Source organism: Ranitomeya imitator, chromosome 6, assembly GCF_032444005.1.
Source record: "Ranitomeya imitator isolate aRanImi1 chromosome 6, aRanImi1.pri, whole genome shotgun sequence".
Classification (NCBI taxonomy): Eukaryota; Metazoa; Chordata; class Amphibia; order Anura; family Dendrobatidae; genus Ranitomeya; species Ranitomeya imitator.
Genome location: NC_091287.1, coordinates 570,722,345 through 570,745,327, shown reverse-complemented (window position 1 = coordinate 570,745,327; position 22,983 = coordinate 570,722,345). Strand labels below are relative to the sequence as shown.

General features: G+C 47.9%; 1 protein-coding gene across 1 annotated transcript in view; it reads right to left on the bottom strand.

Annotated features, from left to right (window-relative positions):
* The window catches only part of LOC138643514 (splicing regulatory glutamine/lysine-rich protein 1-like), a 56,901-nt gene extending 34,945 nt beyond the window's left edge, over positions 1-21,956 (bottom strand). Inside the window, exon 1 of the mRNA XM_069732412.1 lies at positions 21,835-21,956. Coding sequence (XP_069588513.1) covers positions 21,835-21,956 — 122 coding nt within the window. The remainder of the gene's footprint in view (positions 1-21,834) is intronic.
* Positions 21,957-22,983: the final 1,027 nt, after the last annotated feature.

The window sequence follows — 22,983 nt, the reverse complement described above, 5'->3', positions numbered from 1 at the left end:
CCTATTGTACCCTATGTGCTGGAATTCCGGGACCGCCTACAGGAGCTGACCCAGGCTGTACGTGGGAACATGCAGGTGGCCCAGCGCGTATGGTACGATCAGAGGGCCAGAGAGCGCACCTTGGAAATAGGGCAGAAGGTCCTGGTGTTAGAGCCCACTAGGCAGAACAAGTTCCAAGCTGCATGGCAGGGGCCCTACCAGGTAGTGGGGAAAATAGCCGACACCACCTATAATGTCGCCGATTGTGACGACCCCAGGGTTACCCGCATGTTCCACGTGAATATGCTGAAGCCCTATCGGGAGCGCCCTGAAGAGGTAGTGGCCATCTGTGCACCTGAAGCAGAGGATTTAGCCGGACTTCCCTTGCCTGATGTCTTAGGGGAGAGGACTCAGTCTAAAACATGGGTCCAGGTACACTGGGGTGAAGACTTAGGTCCCCGGGAGAGACAGCAGGCGGAGGAGTTGTTGAGGCAGCGACAGAGGATGTTTTCGGGGAAACCCGGGTACACTCACCTTGCACAACACAAGGTTGAGACCCAGGATCAGACCCCCCTGCGACAACCCCCCTTCCGCGTCCCTGAGTCTGTACGAGAAGGGATGCGACAAGAGATACAAGTGATGCTGCGTTTAGGGGTCATTGAAGAGTCAGATAGTCCCTGGGCATCCCCTGTAGTGTTAGTGCCCAAGAAGGATGGGACTACACGGTTTTGTGTAGACTATCGTAAGCTCAATGAGAAAACAGTAAATAACAAGTGACTGGCACACTCCGGACGTGTTGTGATGCAAAATAGGGGGTTTATTATACATACAGTAAACACAAACGTTTCGGTCGTAACTGGACTGAAGGTCCAGTTACGACCGAAACGTTTGTGTTTACTGTATGTATAATAAACCCCCTATTTTGCATCACAACACGTCCGGAGTGTGCCAGTCACTTGTTATTTACACATTGAGGCTTGGGAACCTATGACCGTGCACCTCCTCCCTTCGGCTGTGCTGAACATTTTCTATATTACCAATGAGAAAACAGTGACGGATGCGTATCCCATGCCGCGTGTTCATGACTTGTTAGACCGGCTGGCAGGGGCAAAGTATTTGACCACCATCGATCTATGCAAAGGCTACTGGCAGATTCCCCTTAGTCCTGATGCTATTCCCAAGTCGGCATTTGTCATCCCATTTGGCTTATTCCAGTTTTGAGTTATGCCATTCGGGATGAAGACTGCCTCGGCAACCTTCCAGAGGCTGGCTGACCGGCTTCTGGATGGTTTCCAGGACTATGCGTGTGCCTACCTGGATGACATCGCCATCTACAGCGCGACATGGGAAGAGCATCTAAATCACCTAGAGACAGTATTAGACAGGATCCACAAGGCCGGAATCACCCTGAACTCAGACAAGTGTCACATGGGCAAAGCAGAGGTTCAGTATTTAGGGCATTGGGTGGGAAGTGGGAAACAGAGACCAGAACCAGCCAAGATTGAGGCCATAGCCAAATGGCCCACCCCACGCACTAAAACCCAGGTCATGGCGTTTCTAGGGACAGCGAGGTATTACAGGAAATTCGTTCCCAATTACAGCAGCGTAGCCAAGCCCTTCACTGATCTGACCCGTAAGAACCAACCCCGCCAGGTAACCTGGACCCCAGAGTGTGAGGAAGCCTTCCGCCAGCTAAAGGACGCCCTCACCAATACCCCTGTATTGGCCGCACCCGATCCAACTAAACGTTTCCTGGTTCACACAGACGGTTCTATGTTGGATTGGGGGCAGTACTAAGCCAAGTCGGGCCTGACGGCCAAGAACACCCTGTAGCTTACCTGAGTCGGAAACTACTGCCCCGTGAAGTGAGCTATGCGGCCATCGAGAAGGAGTGCCTGGCAATAGTATGGGCACTCAAAAAGTTACAACCATATTTGTATGGATGACAGTTTTCCCTCCTAACGGACCATAATCCCCTAGTCTGGCTTAATCGGGTTTCCGGAGACAACGCCAGATTACTGCGGTGGAGTTTAGCCCTACAACCTCTGGACTTCACCATCCACTACCGACCCGGCAAACAAAACGGTAACGCCGATGGACTAAGTCGACAAACGGAACTCGTACCAACCCCATAAACTTCGGTCATCCCCAAACCGATCCGTTAAGGATCAGACTGTGTATGCCGATCGCGTCGCTGAAAAGGGGAGCCGTGTTACAGGACCCCCCAGCACCAAGAATGTTATGCAGTATATGTATGTATAATAGTTTTCATGTGAAATGCATCAGTCCACAGGCTGCGCCCCTGGACAAGATATTCTCTTTCTGACCTCCCCCCACCTTTGCAATTCCCACAGTAAATATTGGCAGGCTCCGGCCCCCTGCAGCTATTGTAATGTAGGTCTGGCCTGCTGTGTTCCTATTGGCCTGCCCTGTGTATCTGTGTTATATATTCTGTGTGCTGTATATAAAGGTGGTTCTTTTAGACTGGAAATACGTGGAATAGCAGTCAGCTTTTATATGCTCTCATGTAATCAAGGAATTCCAGCCAGCGTCCTTCATTCAGAATCCAGCGAAAGCAGAGTGGACCTCCTGAAACACGGGGTGGTACTGAAAGAGGTACCCCAGCTTAGTAGACCCCCGTTACAACAACCTTAAGAAAACTTTTCCCCAAGACAGCAGTGAAGCACACAGATCGCATCGCAGCTGTAGACAGACAACCTCCGGCTCGGAGATTCGTCAACGCCAAAACAGCAGCAGAAGCGGTGGAAAAAAGCAATTTCTACAAGTCCTTTGACATTTTTTTGATTTTTTAGACCAACTTATGCATCAGCATCGTGCATCAGCAGTCTTAGGGCTCATACTCACTTGCGAGCAAAACGGACGAGTGCAATCCGATAAAAAATCGGATTGCACTCGGACCAATGTTATTCAATAGGTGACATCTCAGCGATTGTTTTTTTTTTTCTCAGCCGAAATCAAACTGAGAAAAAAAATCGCAGTATGCTGCTCATCTTGGACGAGACTCACCAATGCAATTCAATGGGTGTGAAAAAAATAACACATGGAATACGGACCATCCGTTTTCCGTCAGTTTTTTACAGATACCTTACCATTCTGTGGCATAAAACACTGTAAATGGTCCTGTAAATCATTGTATAAAAATAGTTGCAGAGAAAAAAACGCATTGCATACGGATGTAAAACGGATGGTGCGATTAAAAATCGCATTGAACTCGCATGACAATCGCATAGTTTGCATCCAATTTTTTTTGGTCCAGGTCACGGACCGTTTTTCTAGCAAGTGGGTATGAGCCCTTGCACGTGGTGAACGAATAAAGAGGATGGTGCAGGAGTATCTAGAACTAATTATTAGTGATGAGCGAATATATTCATTACTCGAGATTTCCCGAGCATGCTCGGGTGTCCTCTGAGTATTTGTAAGTGCTCGGAGATTTAGTTTTCATCGCCGCAGCCGAATGATTTACAGCTACTAGCCAGCATAAGTACATGTGGGGGTTGCCTGGTTGATAGGGAATCCCCACATGTAATCAAGCTGGCTAACAGATGTAAATCATTCAGCTGCTGCAAGGAAAACTAAATCTCCGAACACTTACAAATACTCAGAGGACACCCGAGCATGCTCAGGAAATCTCGAATAACGAGTATAATCGCTCATCACTACTAAATAACAATACCATCAGGGAGGGTTTGGACCCTTTCACATTTTGGTCTTCCAAAATGGATGAGTTGCCTGAGCTCGCCTCACATGCCTTGGAGGTTTTATCATGCCCGGCAGCCAGCGTTCTCTCAGAACGTGTCTTCAATAGGGTTGAGCGACTTTTACTTTTTTAAGGTCGAGTCAGGTTTCGCGAAACCCGACTATCTCTAAAGTCGAGTCGAGTGAAATCGGCCGATTATGGCGAAAAGTCGGGGATCGACCGAAACACGAAACCCAATGCAAAGTCAATTGGAATTTTTTATTTTTTTTCTCTCTCTCTCTCTCTCTCTCTCTGTCTCTCAAATTCAAATGAGCTTTATTGGCAGGACTAAGTACATGTTAGCATTGCCAAAGCATATGGTAAAAATACGGGGCTGGGGAAGGGGGGCATATAGAGGTCGGGGAGGGGGGGCATATAGAGGTCCAGGGAATATCAAATTCCTTTTAGAGGATAGAGGATGTTTCCAGGGTGGGGTATAGGAGTCCATGACATATCAGGCTCTTTAGTCGGGGGATAGGGATTTGTCCAGTGTTGGGATACAGGAGTCCATGACATATCAGGCTCCTCTTAGTCTGTGGCAGGCACTGACATATTCCGCTGCTACGGCCACTGCACTTTCCTCTTCCCTCAGTATTATCGGCAGTTTCTCTTCCTCCTCCTTGGAGGTGAAGTCTGGGAGGAGATATCTCTCTCTCTCCTCCGTACCGCATGGCCGACCCCACACAGGGATCGGGTCGGGTTTAATGAAACCCGACTTTGCCAAAAGTCAGCGATTTTAGAAAATGAACGATCCGTTTCGCTCAACACTAGTCTTCAACGCTGCTGCTGGTGTCCTGATAGATAAACGCATACGGCTGTCCCCTGAAAGTGTTGATCGCCTAACTTTCATTAAGATGAACATGTCATGGATCTCCAAGGACTTTTGCATCCTAATCTCAGACTGTACAGACTAGGTGATATTGCATTTTTTAGTGATTCATTAATCCCCGCTGTCTTGGGGTCATATTCGACACCGAACTTTCCTTTACTCTCTATATCCGATCACTCACTCGCTCTTGTCACCTGCATCTTAAAAACATCTCCAGAATCCGACCTTTTCTCACCGTTGAAACTGCTAAGACTCTTACTGTCGCTCTCATTCATTCCCGTCTGGACTACTGCAACTCTCTTCTGATCGGTCTCCCTCTTTCCAAACTTTCTCCTCTCCAAGCCATCTAGAATGCAGCAGCCAGGGTCATATTTCTGTCCAGCCGCTTCACCGACACCTCCATCTTGTGCCAGTCATTACACTGGCTACCCATTCGCTTCAGGGTCCAGTATTAACTCATCTTTCTCACCCACAAAGCTCTCCACAGTTCTGCACCGCCTTTTATCTCCTCTCTCATCTCCGTCTATCGCCCTACATGTGCCCTCCGTTCTACAAATGACCTAAGACTAACATCCCCCGTAATCCGAACCTCGCACCTCCGTCTCCAAGACTTCTCTCGTGCTGCGCCAGCTCTCTGGAATGCACTTCCCCAGACGATCAGACTGATACCTAGCCCCGACCTATTCAAGCGCGCTTTAAAAACCCATCTCTTCAAACAAGGCTACCACATCAACTACTCAGTAAACTAACTTTGTCCTGTTCCCTCCTTCCAAATATTACTCTGAATCTGCCCCCTACTATTCATCTGTCTCCACACCCTCCATGCACACGATAACTGCACTTGATACTTGACTATTGCACTTAAACACACGGGCTGATGACCGGATCATGCAGCTTTATATGAAAATCCCTATTTATTATAATTGCCAGACCTGAAATAACAAGCATTTTTCACCTATTGTGTCCCCCCATTTCCTTGTAGATTGTAAGCTTGCGAGCAGGGACCTCACCCCTAATGTCACTGTTTAAATAGTCTTAACTTGTACTGAATTTATTGTCTGTACATGTCCTCGCTTAATTGTAAAGTGCTTCGGAATATGTTGGCTCTATATAAATAAAAATTATTATTATTAATCTCACGTAACTGCACTTTGTGATATCTTTAGTTGGCTTCTGTGGCTGCTGATGTTAACACAAATTTGTGGAAATGTAAATGTCAAGGATCCCACTGTGCTGACACCATTATGTCATGGATCCCAACGGATGTGTCAGGGATATCACCAATCGTTCACGGGGGAAGATACCTTTATCATCCCCACCACTCACACCAGTTTGTCACAAACCGGAGTTGTTTGGTTGCCCCTGGTTCCTTCTGAAGGGGATTTATCGGTATCCCACTTCCCATTTCCAGTTTGGAACTTGCAGTTTTCTGGCGCCCCCTTACCCTCAGGTCAGATTAGGTACTGCACCTAGGGTAATTAGTCTCCAGAAAGGCTGCCTGCTATGTACTGGCTATTGGGCACGCTGCAGCGAGGGCGATATAACTACTCCCACTCAGGCGGGAACAATAATTATCAACGCTGCCGTCGCTACAAAGCCTCCCAAACCCACAGAACAAAGTATGCTGCCACCAGCGCCCAGTTCCTAAGGATTAACGGGTCCGGAGCCAACCCAAATCAGTAGCGTAATTCATTTCAGAAGACGCGACAGTTCGTTTAGAGCATGAAGGGACAAGCTAGTAAATTGTATATTTTACTCCAAAAAAAGGTAGACAGTGTTTACAAAGTATAAAAAATATATTAAGAAGACTGTAACGGGGTCTACCGATCTGGGGTACCTCTTTCAGTACCACCCCGTGTTTTAGGAGGTCCGCTCTGCATTGGCTGGAGTCTGAATGAAGGACGCTGGCTGGAATTCCTTGGTTACATAGGCGCATATAAAAGATCACTGCTTCTCCACGTATTTCCAGTCTGACAACACTTTACTCACAGGACATAGAATATATAATACAGATACAGAGGGCAGGCCAATAGAAAAGCGGCAGGCTAGACATATATTACAATAGCCGCAGGTGGCCGGAGCCTGCCGATATTTACTGTGGTAATTAGAAAGGTGGGGGGAGGTGGACAAAAGGGGAATATTGTGTCCCCTCCGCCCAGGGGCGCAGCCTGTGGGCTGATGCATTAGGGACATGCATCTCACATGGAACCTATTATACATACATATAACTACACAACATATTCTGGGTGCTGAGTGGTTCCGTAACACGTAACAAAAACAAAATCATGTGTATAATGCAATTACAAAAAAAACAGGGATTCAAATTGAAAGAACACTTACATATCGTTATGTCATTTTATCTCATGACTGGCCGTAAGCTTTGTAGGATGCACACGTCTAGATGCATATCACATCTGCACGTAGCTGGACCCCGGAAACAAAAACACTCCCAGAATGCTGTCTCACTAAGTTATTCTAGCCCAAAATCCAGGCACTGCCCCTGTGGTGACATCACTTAGAGGCTGACACCTCCCCTTTACTTAGCGCTATGTTAACTATTTTAATGCATAACTTGCTGTGTGAACCTCGCATACATACACCATGTTCATGATGTTCCCCACCTCAGGGGTGTTCTTTTGAGTGTGAACACGGAGTAATTACGTGCACCGCTTACTGAGAAATCCGCACTTTGCACTCTTTGCGTTTAGTCGATGGACATCCGGAATATATAATTCTTATAACCTAAGCCCCGATTGGCGCCCCTATATATCACATTAATAGAACAAAGAAAGAACCAGTTTTGGCTGGTATTGGTTAGGAGGAGGGAATGAGTAGTTTTCACAGAGACTGGTATTTGCAGCTAAGCCATAAAACTCTAGTGAGGGTTTTGAATTACATACAAGGAGCAGGCAGAGAGAGAAGGGGGGGACAGAATGGCCCGCAGCATGTCTGGTAAAGTTAGGTAGATACTCATACATGGGATATTCACATTATCGTGACACCTCCCAATTTTGGACTGCGCTATGGAGGCAGAACCTCTCGGTACTACACCATGCGCACCTCAGCAGGTTCACCGTTTTGTGTTTGATGGTTAAGTCGTACTGCTGGGGGGCAAGGCTCCAAGGTAGCAACCTTCCGTTGGCTTTACACATGGCTTGTAGCCAGCACAGAGGGTGGTGGTCCATCACCACAGTGAAGGTGCACCCATGCAGGTAGGGCTGCAAGCGTTTCAGGGCCCAGACTATGGCCAAGCACTCTTTCTCGATGATGGAATAGGACACCTTCCTCGGCAGAAGCTTCCGGCTCAGGTACAACACAGGGTGCTCGTGGTTCCCCAAGTCGACCTGGCTGAGCACAGCACCAAGGTCAAACTTGCTGGCATCGGTCTGCACCAAGAACAGTCAACTGCTGTCGACTGCTTTCAACACAGGAGCATTGCACATGGCTGTTTTCAACACTTGGAAGGCCCCCTCAGAGCTGTCGGTCCAGTCGACTATGTGGGGTAGCTTCTTCCTGGTGAGGTCCGTCAAGGGTTTTGCCAGGCTACTATAGTTTTGTACAAAGCACCTATAGTACCCTGCAGTGCCCAGGAAGGACATCACCTGTTTCTTGGTCCAGGGATTGGGCCAAGCCACGATCGCATCCTTTCAGGCTCTGGCTTTATGAACTTCCCACCTACCCGTTGTCCCAGGTTGTGGACCGCTCATGCCCATCTGGAACTTTCCCGGCTTGATCGTCAGACCAACTTGGTGAATTCGCTTGAGCACCTCCTCAAGATGCTGCAGGTGTTCATCCCATGAGGAACAGAAGATGGCAATGTCATCCAGGTATGCCACCACATACTTCTCCAGTCCCTGAAGCAGGTGGTTAACCATCCACTAGAAAGTGGCAGGGGCATTTTTCATGCTGAAGGGCATGACCGTGGACTCGTACAGTCCGAAGGGTGTGATAAAGGGGGACTTCTGCGTCTTGGGGCTCAGGGGAATCAGTCAGTATCCTTGACTCAGATCCATTATGGTCAGATATTTTGCACCAGCTAAACGCTCAAGCAGTTCCTCAATGCACGGCATTAGGTGCGCATCAGAGGCTGTGAGGTGCTGAGTAGAGTTGAGCGACCTTGACCTTTTTAGAGTCGAGCCGGGTTTCGCGAAACCCGACTATCTCAAAAGTCGGGTCGAGTGAAATCGGCCGATTATGACGTAAAGTCGGGATCGACCGAAACACGAAACCCAATGCAAGTCAATGGGGCAGCATAGTCGGCAGTGAGTGGGGGCCAGGAAAACACCTAGAGTGCCCATTTTAATGTCAAAACCATCCATTCTTCTTAATGAAGCTTGTCAAGCGTAATTTACCTTATAATAATTGGAAGGCATTTGAAATTGGGGGTCATTTGGCTAAAGTTGTGTGGGGTAGGGCTGGTTCAAGTAATTAGTGGGCCCAGGAAATCTGGACCACGTCACGGCAGTGGAGCAGGGAGAGGTAAGTATTTCAACTTTGCAAGTGCTGTGATCCTGAGCAAGCAGGGGGGGCCCACTTGTTGGCATTGGCACTGGCACAGGGCCCCTCAAAGTACAGCGGTGTGTTTGCACGGCGGGGGCGCCTCCCACCGGCAGCAACACTTTTGCGTACTATGAGAGGCCCTGTGCCAGTGACGTCGCCAACTAGTATTCCTCCCCCCACCTGATGAAGGAACCTGCACTTTCATCTGCACCTTCCTCTTTGTCCCCGTGTAAGGTGGTATGGTATGCGGGAAGAGCAACCTGACTTTCAGCAGGGTCACAATGTTGTTGTGTAGCATGCACGGGGAATGTTGCGTTATGGGTCAATGTACCAGCAGACTCATCTATCACTGGCTGGGCAATGGGCACGATGAAGTGGAAACACAGATATAGGCCCAAAGAATATAGTGGGCTAAATGCAGTTCAAAATTGGTAACACAGGAATAACCAGGGGGCATTGCAGTGGAGGACAACTGGAATGAGAGGCTGACACAGAGAGTAGGGCCAAATCAGTAAGTAGTCGAAATGCAGTTCAAAATTGGCAACCGTAGTAAACAGGCGGCACAGCTTTGTTCAGTGGAGGAGAACAGCAAGGAGTGGCAGACACCGATAGTAGGCCCCAACCCAACTAGTAGGCCAAATGCAGTCTAACATTAACAACTACTTAACGAGAGCCTGAAAATGGAATTTCAGGACAGGAAACCAGGAGAACAGCAAGGAGTGGCAGACACCGATAGTAGGCCCCAAACCAACTAGTACGCCAAATGCAGTTGTTCCATTTAACCACAATTTAATGAGAGCCTGAAGATAGAAGCTCAGGAAAGGCAACCTGGGGAACACCTTGGAGTGTAACACACCATCTCTCTCCACCCCATACCCATTTTGTAGGCCTAATGCAGTGTACTTTTCTACAACTACTAAACGAGAGTCGGAAGACCGAAGCAATGGCAAGGAAACCTGGGGAACACCTTGGAGTGTAACACACCATCTCTCTCCACCCCATACCCAATTTGTAGGCCTAATGCAGTGTAGTTTCCAAGAACTACTAAACGAGAGCCGGAAGATCGAAGCTCAGGAAAGGCAACCTGGGGAACACCTTGGAGTGTAACACACCCTCTCTCTACACCCCATACCCAATTTGAAGGCCTAATGCAGTGTAGTTTCCAAGAACTACTAAACGAGAGCCGGAAGATCGAAGCTCAGGAAAGGCAACCTGGGGAACACCTTGGAGTGTAACACACCCTCTCGCTACACCCCATACCCAATTTGAAGGCCTAATGCAGCGTAGTTTCCAACAACTACTAAACGAGAGCCGGAAGATCGAAGCTCAGGAAAGGCAACCTGGGGAACACCTTGGAGTGTAACAAACCCTCTCTCTACACCCCATACCCAATTTGTAGGCCTAATGCAGCGTAGTTTCCGACAACTACTAAACGAGAGCATGAAGATCGAAGCTCAGGAAAGGCAACCTGGGGAACACCTTGGAGTGTAACACACCCTCTCTCTACACCCCATACCCAATTTGAAGGCCTAATGCAGTGTAGTTTCCAAGAACTACTAAACGAGAACCGGAAGATCGAAGCTCAGGAAAGGCAACCTGGGGAACACCTTGGAGTGGAACACACCATCTCTCTACACCCCATACCCAATTTGAAGGCCTAATGCAGCGTAGTTTCCAACAACTACTAAACGAGAGCCGGAAGATCGAAGCTCAGGAAAGGCAACCTGGGGAACACCTTGGAGTGTAACACACCCTCTCTCTACACCACGGAAGGGCTGATTCTTAGGAAGGAAGGCTGTTGGAAATAAGCATTGCGCGTCCGAGGGTGATTATATTCTTATTAGGTATATACTCACCCTCGGACGCGCCCTGCTTCTTTATTTGGAATGAATGTTTATTTGCAATGTGGTGTTGACTTTCTCTATTATTTTGGTAATTAATGATTTTATTATTTTCATTGTTTTGCATCTTCTCGGCAATAATATAAAGAAGACGCGACAGGACAACACTCGGTGGATGCCATATGTGTGTTTTCAATTTAAAAAACCTTTCAGTTAACTACTTGCAGGAGAAAGTAATTGTAGCTGGTGGCCATTTTTAGTACTGTACCAGATTTTAGTTGTGTGTTTGTTTTTAATGTTAAAATGTCTGCATTTGATATCTCACCAGTATTTTCTTTTTTATAAGCAAAATACTTTTTTTTTTATTTTATGATGTTGGTTCAAGGGGTACACGGGCAGCAGTAGACAGGTCAGTGGAGGCCTAGTGGAAGGAGGGACCGCAGACAGGCTTCGAAGCCCTAACATAATAAATTGGGCTGCCTGTAGGCAATTTAAAATTGGTTCCAGGGGAACACGGGCAGCAGTAGACAGGTCAGTGGAGGCCTAGAGGAAGGAGGGACCGCAGATGCGCCAATGTTTCCCCCATACCAAATTTGTAGGCCTAATGCAGTGTAGTTTCCAACAACTACTAAACGAGAGCCGGAATATCGAAGCACAGGAAAGGCAACCTGGGGAACACCTTGGAGTGTAACACACCCTCTCTCTACACCCCATACCCAATTTGAAGGCCTAATGCAGCATAGTTTCCAACAACTACTAAACGAGAGCCGGAAGATCGAAGCTCAGGAAAGGCAACCTGGGGAACACCTTGGAGTGTAACACACCCTCTCTCTACACTCCATACCCAATTTGAAGGCCTAATGCAGCGTAGTTTCCAACAACTACTAAACGAGAGCCGGAAGATCGAAGCTCAGGAAAGGCAACCTGGGGAACACCTTGGAGTGTAACACAACGTCTCTCTACACCACGGAAGGGCTGATTCTTAGGAAGGAAGGCTGTTGGAAATAAGCATTGCGCGTCCGAGGGTGATTATATTCTTATTAGGTATATACTCACCCTCGGACGCGCCCTGCTTCTTTATTTGGAATGAATGTTTATTTGCAATGTGGTGTTGACTTTCTCTATTATTTTGGTAATTAATGATTTTATTATTTTCATTGTTTTGCATCTTCTCGGCAATAATATAAAGAAGACGCGACAGGACAACACTCGGTGGATGCCATATGTGTGTTTTCAATTTAAAAAACCTTTCAGTTAACTACTTGCAGGAGAAAGTAATTGTAGCTGGTGGCCATTTTTAGTACTGTACCAGATTTTAGTTGTGTGTTTGTTTTTAATGTTAAAATGTCTGCATTTGATATCTCTCCAGTATTTTCTTTTTTGTAAGCAAAATACTTATTTTTATATTTTCTGATGTTGGTTCCAGGGGTACACGGGCAGCAGTGCCCTGGTCAGTGTAGTAGTAGTTGAAAGAATGGACCGCAGACAGGCATCGAAGGCCTAAAATAAAAAAATTGGGCTGGCTGTAGGCAATTTTAAATTGGTTCCATGGGTACACGGGCAGCAGTGGTGTGGTCAGTGGAGGCCTAGTGGAAGGAGTGACCGCAGACAGGCATCGAAGACCTAAAATAATAACACATGGCTGTAGGCAATTTTAAATTGGTTCCAGGGGTACACGGGCAGCAGTGGTGTGGTCAGTGGAGGCCTAGTGGAAGGAGTCACCGCAGACAGGCATCGAAGGCCTAAAATAATAACACATGGCTGTAGGCAATTTTAAATTGGTTCCAGGGGTACACGGGCAGCAGTGCCCTGGTCAGTGGAGGCCTAGTGGAAGGAGTGACCGCAGACAGGCATCGAAGGCCTAAAATAATAACACATGGCTGTAGGCAATTTTAAATTGGTTCCAGGGGTACACGGGCAGCAGTGGTGTGGTCAGTGGAGGCCTAGTGGAAGGAGTGACCGCAGACAGGCATCGAAGGCCTAAAATAATAACACATGGCTGTAGGCAATTTTAAATTGGTTCCAGGGGTACACGGGCAGCAGTGGTGTGGTCAGTGGAGGCCTAGTGGAAGGAGTCACCGCAGACAGGCATCGAAGGCCTAAAATAATAACACATGGCTGTAGGCAATTTTAAATTGGTCCAGGGGTACACGGGCAGCAGTGGTGTGGTCAGTGGAGGCCTAGTGGAAGGAGTGACCGCAGACAGGCATCGAAGGCCTAAAATAATAACACATGGCTGTAGGCAATTTTAAATTGGTTCCAGGGGTACACGGGCAGCAGTGCCCTGGTCAGTGTAGTAGTAGTTGAAAGAATGGACCGCAGACAGGCATCGAAGGCCTAAAATAAAAAAATTGGGCTGGCTGTAGGCAATTTTAAATTGGTTCCAGGGGTACACGGGCAGCAGTGGTGTGGTCAGTGGAGGCCTAGTGGAAGGAGTGACCGCAGACAGGCATCGAAGGCCTAAAATAATAACACATGGCTGTAGGCAATTTTAAATTGGTCCAGGGGTACACGGGCAGCAGTGGTGTGGTCAGTGGAGGCCTAGTGGAAGGAGTGACCGCAGACAGGCATCGAAGGCCTAAAATAATAACACATGGCTGTAGGCAATTTTAAATTGGTTCCAGGGGTACACGGGCAGCAGTGCCCTGGTCAGTGTAGTAGTAGTTGAAAGAATGGACCGCAGACAGGCATCGAAGGCCTAAAATAAAAAAATTGGGCTGGCTGTAGGCAATTTTAAATTGGTTCCAGGGGTACACGGGCAGCAGTGGTGTGGTCAGTGGAGGCCTAGTGGAAGGAGTGACCGCAGACAGGCATCGAAGGCCTAAAATAATAACACATGGCTGTAGGCAATTTTAAATTGGTTCCAGGGGTACACGGGCAGCAGTGACCTGGTCAGTGTAGTAGTAGTTGAAAGAATGGACCGCAGACAGGCATCGAAGGCCTAAAATAAAAAAATTGGGCTGGCTGTAGGCAATTTTAAATTGGTTCCAGGGGTACACGGGCAGCAGTGGTGTGGTCAGTGGAGGCCTAGTGGAAGGAGTGACCGCAGACAGGCATCGAAGGCCTAAAATAATAACACATGGCTGTAGGCAATTTTAAATTGGTTCCAGGGGTACACGGGCAGCAGTGGTGTGGTCAGTGGAGGCCTAGTGGAAGGAGTGACCGCAGACAGGCATCGAAGGCCTAAAATAATAACACATGGCTGTAGGCAATTTTAAATTGGTTCCAGGGGTACACGGGCAGCAGTGGTGTGGTCAGTGGAGGCCTAGTGGAAGGAGTGACCGCAGACAGGCATCGAAGGCCTAAAATAATAACACATGGCTGTAGGCAATTTTAAATTGGTTCCAGGGGTACACGGGCAGCAGTGGTGTGGTCAGTGGAGGCCTAGTGGAAGGAGTGACCGCAGACAGGCATCGAAGGCCTAAAATAATAACACATGGCTGTAGGCAATTTTAAATTGGTTCCAGGGGTACACGGGCAGCAGTGACCTGGTCAGTGTAGTAGTAGTTGAAAGAATGGACCGCAGACAGGCATCGAAGGCCTAACATAACAAAAATGTCAATACAATGGTATTGTCAGTGGCAGGCATTGAAGGATGTCAGCACATAGACTAAACATTGGTGGAGCTGTGAGATAATTTTGCAAGTGGTAGAGCACTGTTTGAGCTGGGGTGGGGGGAAACTGTCTTGTGGCCGGCGGTACAGGCCCAGGGCCCCTCATATTACAACGGTGTGTCTGACGTTGGGTGCGCACCACCACCGCCAGAGACACTTTATTGTACTAGGAGGGACCCAGTGGCAGTGCCGTCGACCAAAAGCGGGCTCACCCACCTCTTCAGACAAACTGCACTCTCACGGGTGCTGTCGCCAAGTGTCGATACCACGGCCCCGTGTGGGGAGTTTGGCCATTTAGTGAGGTGTAAACATGTCGTATGCTGGACAATCAGGTGCTGAAAATTACGAGATTGGAAAAGGCATTCAGAATAGTCCACAGGCAACACCTTTTCATAGGAAAGCTAGGTGTCAGCCGGGCAAGGTGGGGCAAAAGATTTCGAAATCCAGTTGTGGTTCATTTTAATGAAGGTTAGATCATCTACATTTTGGGTAGCCAGACGAGTCCTTTTTTCTGTTAGTATTGAACCTGCAGCACTGAATACTCTTTCTGATAGGACACTAGCTGCCGGGCAAGCAAGCTCCTGCAATGCATATTCTGCCAATTCTGGCCAGGTGTCTAATTTTGATGCCCAGTAATCAAATGGGAATGACGGTTGAGGGAGAACATCGATAAGGGATGAAAAATAGTTTGTAACCATACTGGACAAATGTTGTCTCCTGTCACTTTGAATTGATGCTGCAGTACCTGTCCTGTCTGCGGTCATAGCAAAATCACTCCACAACCTGGTCAGAAAACCCCTCTGGCCAACGCCACTTCTGATTTCTGCCCCTCTAACTCCTCTGGTCTGCTGGCCCCTGCAGCTCGTGTGAGAACGATCACGGGCGCTGTGTGCAGGGAATGCCAGAAGCAAACGGTCAACAAGAGTTGATTGTTTGGTTGCTAATATTAGTTCCAAGTTCTCAATTGGCATTATATTTTGCAATTTGCCTTTATAGCGAGGATCAGTGAGGCAGGCCAACCAGTAATCGTCATCATTCATCATTTTAGTTATGCGTGTGTCCCTTTTGGGGATACGTAAGGCATAATCCGCCATGTGGGCCAAAGTTCCAGTTCTCAAATCTGCGGTTGTGCTTGGTTGAGGGGCAGTTTCAGGCAAATCCACGTCACTTGTGTCCCTCAAAAAAACAGAACCCGGCCTTGCCGCGCCACCAATTTCCAGTGGCCCCGGAAAAGCTTCCTCATTAAAAATATAATCATCCCCATCATCCTCCTCGTCCTCCTCCTCCTCTTCGCCCGCTACCTCGTCCTGTACACTGCCCTGACCAGACAATGGCTGACTGTCATCAAGGCTTTCCTCTTCCTCAGCTGCAGACGCCTGATCCTTTATGTGCGTCAAACTTTGCATCAGCAGACGCATTAGGGGGATGCTCATGCTTATTATGGCGTTGTCTGCACTAACCAGCCGTGTGCATTCCTCAAAACACTGAAGGACTTGACACATGTCTTGAATCTTCGACCACTGCACACCTGACAACTCCATGTCTGCCATCCTACTGCCTGCCCGTGTATGTGTATCCTCCCACAAAAACATAACAGCCCGCCTCTGTTCACACAGTCTCTGAAGCATGTGCAGTGTTGAGTTCCACCTTGTTGCAACGTCTATGATTAGGCGATGCTGGGGAAGGTTCAAAGAACGCTGATAGGTCTGCATACGGCTGGAGTGTACGGGCGAACGGCGGATATGTGAGCAAAGTCCACGCACTTTGAGGAGCAGGTCGGATAACCCCGGATAACTTTTCAGGAAGCACTGCACCACCAGGTTTAAGGTGTGAGCCAGGCAAGGAATGTGTTTCAGTTGGGAAAGGGAGATGGCAGCCATGAAATTCCTTCCGTTATCACTCACTACCTTGCCTGCCTCAAGATCTACAGTGCCCAGCCACGACTGCGTTTCTTTCTGCAAGAACTCGGACAGAACTTCCGCGGTGTGTCTGTTGTCGCCCAAACACTTCATAGCCAATACAGCCTGCTGACGTTTGCCAGTAGCTGCCCCATAATGGGAGACCTGGTGTGCAACAGTGGCAGCTGCGGATGGAGTGGTTGTGCGACTGCGGTGTGTGGACGAGCTCTCACTTCTGCAGGAGGACGAAGAGGAGGAGGAGGGGGTGCGAACGGCTACAGCCAATTGTTTCCTAGACCGTGGGCTAGGCAGAACTGTCCCAAACTTGCTGTCCCCTGTGGACCCTGCATCCACCACATTTAACCAGTGTGCCGTGATGGACACGTAACGTCCCTGGCCATGCCTACTGGTCCATGCATCTGTTGTCAGGTGCACCTTTGTGCTCACAGATTGCCTGAGTGCATGGACGATGCGCTCTTTAACATGCTGGTGGAGGGCTGGGATGGCTTTTCTGGAAAAAAAGTGTCGACTGGGTAGCTCGTAGCGTGGTACAGCGTAGTCCATCAGGGCTTTGAAAGCTTCGCTTTCAACTAACCGGTAGGGCATCATCTCTAACGAGATTAGTCTAGCTATGTGTGCGTTCAAACCCTGTGTACGCGGATGCGAGGCTAAGTACTTCCTTTTTCTAACCATAGTCTCATGTAGGGTGAGCTGGACTGGAGAGCTGGAGATCGTGGAACTAGCGGGGGTGCCGGTGGACATGGCAGACTGAGAGACGGTGGGAGATGGTATTGTTGCCACCGGTGCCCTAGATGCAGTGTTTCCTACTACGAAACTGGTGATTCCCTGACCCTGACGGCTTTGGCCTGGCAAAGAAACCTGCACAGATACTGCAGGTGGTGCGGAAAATGGTGGCCCTACACTGCCGGAAGGGATGTTGCGTTGCTGACTAGCTTCATTGGCCGAGGGTGCTACAACCTTAAGGGACGTTTGATAGTTAGTCCAGGCTTGCAAATGCATGGTGGTTAAATGTCTATGCATGCAACTTGTATTGAGACTTTTCAGATTCTGTCCTCTGCTTAAGGTAGTTGAACATTTTTGACAGATGACTTTGCGCTGATCAATTGAATGTTGTTTAAAAAAATGCCAGACTGCACTCTTTCTAGCATCGGATACCTTTTCAGGCATTGCAGACTGAGCTTTAACCGGATGGCCACGCTGTCCTCCAACAGGTTTTAGCTTTGCCACGCGTTTTGGGCAAGATACGGGCCCGGCAGATGGAACCTGTTGCGATGTTGATGCCTGCTGCGGCCCCTCCTCCTCCGCTTCAGAACTGCTGCCGCCTGCACCCTGTTCCCCCAATGGCTGCCAATCGGGGTCAACAACTGGGTCATCTATTACCTCTTCTTGTAGCTCGTGTGCAACTTCGTCTGTGTCACCGTGGCGGTCGGTGGTATAGCGTTCGTGATGGGGCAACATAGTCTCATCAGGGTCTGATTCTTGATCAGCACCCTGCGATGGCAATGTTGTGGTTTGAGTCAAAGGACCAGGATAGTAGTCTGGCTGTGGCTGTGCATCAGTGCACTCCATGTCAGATTCAACTTGTAATGGGCATGGACTGTTAACTGCTTCACTTTCTAAGCCAGGGACGGTATGTGTAAAGAGCTCCATGGAGTAACCCGTTGTGTCGCCTGCTGCATTCTTCTCTGTTGTTGTTTTTGCTGAAGAGGACAAGGAAGCGACTTGTCCCTGACCGTGAACATCCACTAACGACGCGCTGCTTTGACATTTACCAGTTTCACGAGAGGAGGCAAAAGAGCTAGAGGCTGAGTCAGCAAGATAAGCCAAAACTTGCTCTTGCTGCTCCGGCTTTAAAAGCGGTTTTCCTACTCCCAGAAAAGGGAGCGTTCGAGGCCTTGTGTAGCCAGACGACGAACCTGGCTCCACAGCTCCAGACTTAGGTGCAATATTTTTTTTCCCATGACCAGCTGATGCTCCACCACTACCACTACCCTCATTACCAGCTGACAATGAACGCCCCCGGCCACGACCTCTTCCACCAGACTTCCTCATTGTTTTAAAAACGTTAACAAACGAACGGTATTTGTTGCTGTCACACAACTTACACGGTGAGCTATAACTTCAGTATGATTTAGCTACCCCTTTACAGGTGGGTGAGACCACAACGAAAATCAGCCACAATGTTACACACTCTGTTGTTGTTGGCAACAAATGAGATGGCACACACGCAGGACTGTCACTGAAGCGCAAATGTAAATATTTATCTCCCACTGATTTGTGTTTGTTTTTTTTAAAAGGGAGACTTCAGAAAAAAAAAAAAATTAAAAAAAATTATTTTTTACAGAAGAATTTATAAAACAAATAAAATGAAATGATTGTTTCAGGGAGAATTTAGGAAAAAAAAAAAAAAAAAAGGCTTTGTAGGGCCCACTGAGTGAGAGAGGACGCACACAGGAGTCAGGAGTGGCACCAAGCCCAGAGGCCAATATTAATCTCCCACCGATTGATTTAGTTATTTTTTTTGGTAGATTTTGGAACCCAAATCAAGCAAAAAAATTAATAGGCTTTCTATGGCCCACAATTGGGGAGAGAGAGAGATGGCACACCCAGGAGTCAAGACTGGCACACAAGCAGAAGGGGCAATATTAATCTCCCACAGATATTTTTTTTTTTTTTTTTTTTTTTCAGGGAGACTTGAGAGAAAAAAAAATACCAAAAAAATGATTTTTTTCAGGAATAATTTAGAAACCAAAGAAAATAAAATGATTGTTTCAGGGAGAATTTAGAAAACAAATAAAACAAAAAATAGGCTTTCTAGGGCCCACTGAGTGACAGATGACGCACACAGGAGTCAGGAGTGGCACACAAGCCCAGAGGCCAATATTAATCTCCCACTGATTGATTTAGTGATTTTTTTCAGGTAGATTTTGGAACCCAAATCAAGCAAAAAAATTAATAGGCTTTCTATGGCCCACTATTTGTGAGAGAGATGGCATGCTCAGGACTGGCACACAAGCCCAGAGGCCAATATTAATCTCCCATTTTTTTTTTTTCCAGGGAAAATTTATAAACCCAATAAAAAAAATAATAATAAATAGGCTTTCTATGGCCCACTATCTGAGAGAGAGATGGCACGCTTAGGACTGGCACACAAGCCCAAAGCCCAATATTAATCTCCCACTGATTGATTTAATGATTTTTTCAGGTAGAATTTAGAACCCAAATCAAGCAAAAAAATTAATAGGCTTTCTATGGCCCACTGAGTGAGAGATGGCACACACAGGAGTAAGGAGTGGCACACAAGCCCTGAGGCCAATATTTTTCTCCCACTGATTGATTGATTGATTTTTTCAGGTAGAATTAGGAACCCAAATCAACCCAAAAAATAAATAGGCTTTCTATGGCCCACTATTTGTGAGAGAGATGGCACGCTCAGGACTGGCACACAAGCCCAGAGGCCAATATTAATCTCCCACTTTTTTTTTTTTTCCAGGGAAAATTTATAAACCCAATAAAAAAAATAATAATAAATAGGCTTTCTATGGCCCACTATCTGAGAGAGAGAGATGGCACGCTTAGGACTGGCACACAAGCCCAAAGGCCAATATTAATCTCCCACTGATTGATTGATTGATTTTTTCAGGTACATTATGAACCCAAATCAACCCAAAAAATAAATAGGCTTTCTATGGCCCACTATTTGTGAGAGAGATGGCACGCTCAGGACTGGCACACAAGCCCAGAGGCCAATATTAATCTCCCACTTTTTTTTTTTTTCCAGGGAAAATTTATAAACCCAATAAAATAATAAAAAAATAGGCTTTCTATGGCCCACTATCTGAGAGAGAGAGAGATGGCACGCTTAGGACTGGCACACAAGCCCAAAGGCCAATATTAATCTCCCACTGATTGATTTATTGATTTTTTCAGGTAGAATTTAGAACCCAAATCAAGCAAAAAAATAAATAGGCTTTCTATGGCCCACTGAGTGAGAGATGGCACACACAGGAGTAAGGAGTGGCACACAAGCCCTGAGGCCAATATTTTTCTCCCACTGATTGATGTTGTGATTTTTTCTGGTAGATTTTGGAACCCAAATCAAGCAAAAAAATAAATAGGCTTTCTATGGCCCACTGAGTGAGAGATGGCACACACAGGAGTAAGGAGTGGCACACAAGCCCTGAGGCCAATATTTTTCTCCCACTGATTGATGTTGTGATTTTTTCTGGTAGATTTTGGAACCCAAATCAAGCAAAAAAATAAATAGGCTTTCTATGGCCCACTGAGTGAGAGATGGCACACACAGGGATGGCACTCTAGCAGAAATGTCAATCTTAATCTCCCACAAAAAAAAAAAAAAAAAAGGAACTGTCCTTCAATTACTATCTCCCTGCAGTAATCTCAGCCAGGTATGGCAGGCAGCAATAAGGAGTGGACTGATGCACAAATTAAATAAAAAGTGTGGACAAACAAACAAGATAGCTGTGCAGAAAGGAAGGAACAAGAGGATTTGTGCTTTGAAAAAAGCAGTTGGTTTGCACAGCGGCGTACACACAGCAATGCAGCTATTAGGGAGCCTTCTAGGACAGCCCAATGAGCTACAGCGCTGAGGAAAAAAAAAAAAAAAAAAAGGAGCTTCCACTGTCCCTGCACACCGAAGGTGGTGTTGGGCAGTGGAAATCGCTACAGCACAAGCGGTTTGGTGGTTAATGGACCCTGCCTAACGCTATCCCTGCTTCTGACGAAGCGGCAGCAACCTCTCCCTAAGCTCAGATCAGCAGCAGTAACATGGCGGTCGGCGGGAACGCCCCTTTATAGCCCCTGTGACGCCGCAGACAGCAAGCCAATCACTGCAATGCCCTTCTCTAAGATGGTGGGGACCAGGACCTATGTCATCACGCTGCCCACACTCTGCGTTTACCTTCATTGGCTGAGAAATGGCGCTTTTCGCGTCATTGAAACGCGACTTTGGCGCGAAAGTCGCGTACCGCATGGCCGACCACGCACAGGGGTCGGATCGGGTTTCATGAAACTCGACTTCGCCAAAAGTCGGCGACTTTTGAAAATGTTCGACCCGTTTCGCTCAACCCTAGTGCTGAGCCCTCTGTAGTCCACACAGAACTGGTTGGTCCTATCCTTCTTTGGCACGAGAACTACAGGTGAGGCCCACGTGCACTTTGAATCACCCCCAGCTGTAACATATCATCAATCTCCTGGCGCATAGCCTGCACCTCGTCGGAGATCCGATAGGGTGTTCACCGTAGTGGGGCATGATTCCCGGTGTCCGCCTCGTGGACCGCTAGCATCGTACTTCCAGGTCGGAGAACACAACCCAGAAGGGTTCCAGAGTGGTCAACAACTGCAACCGCTAGGGTTCAGTTAACAAGGCGCTTACCTATCTTCAATGGACCCACCGGCCTTGGCTTGGGCTAGCATGTCCAGAAGGAGGTCTTCCCCATCTTCGTGCAGGCTGCAGACCGGTAGGACGTAAGGTTCATGTTCATGATGAGCCTTCATGTTGACTTGAAAGGCCTTTCACCTATTCCTAGCGTGGTCAAACGTGACCACGTAGGTGACCGGGTTGAGCTGTTGGTGGATGACGTATGGGCCTTCCCAGGCTGCCTGATGCTTAACCTTTGGTATGGGGACCACCACCCACACCTTTTGACCCACGTGGTAGGTCCGCTTGAGCGTTCTGATCATATCAGTGCTTCTGATCAGCCTGAGCCTGTGTTATGTTTTTATGCACCAACTGCATCAAGGTTTGCATTTTGTCACGGAAGCACATGACATACTGCACTTTGGACACTTCAGAAGGGTCCGGCTCCTCTTCCCAGGATTTCATTACCAACCCAAGGGATCCCCTGACTCGCCTGCCGTACAGGAGCTCGAAGGGGGAGAACCCCGTCGAGGCCTGCAGAACCTCTCGGTAAGCGAACAGCAGGTGTAGGAGGTACCGCTCCCAGTCATGTTCTTGGGTCTCAACCAGCATTCGTAGCATCTGTTTGAGGGTACCATTGAAGTGTTCACTCACGCCATTGGTCTGTGGGTGATACGCACTCGATACCAGACAATTCACCTGCATTTTCTTACAGAGAGCCTCCATTAGGCGAGACATGAATTGGGTCCCTTGATCGGTAAGCATCTCCCTGGGAAATCCTACCGGTGAAGAGATGGCCAACAGTGCATCCGCCACCTTATCTGCCCTAGTTGAGGACAGAGCCACTGCCTCTGAATCGGGTAGCGTAGTCTATCACAGTGAGGGCGTATTGCTTTCCAGAGCTGCTGGGGATGGCCAGCGGGCCCACAATGTCCACCGCGATCGCCTGGAAAGGCTCCTCTATCAAAGGGATCAGGGGAGCCTTAAGAGCAGGCCCCACCTTCCCCACTCTTTGGCAGGTGATACAGGAGCGGCAGTAGTTTGTCACATCTGTCCCCATCTTGGGCCAATAAAAGTGTTAAGACAGCTGGGACTTAGTTTTGCTGATCCCCAAGTGTCCAGCGACCGGGATCTCATGGGCAATCCATAACAACTCACCCCTGA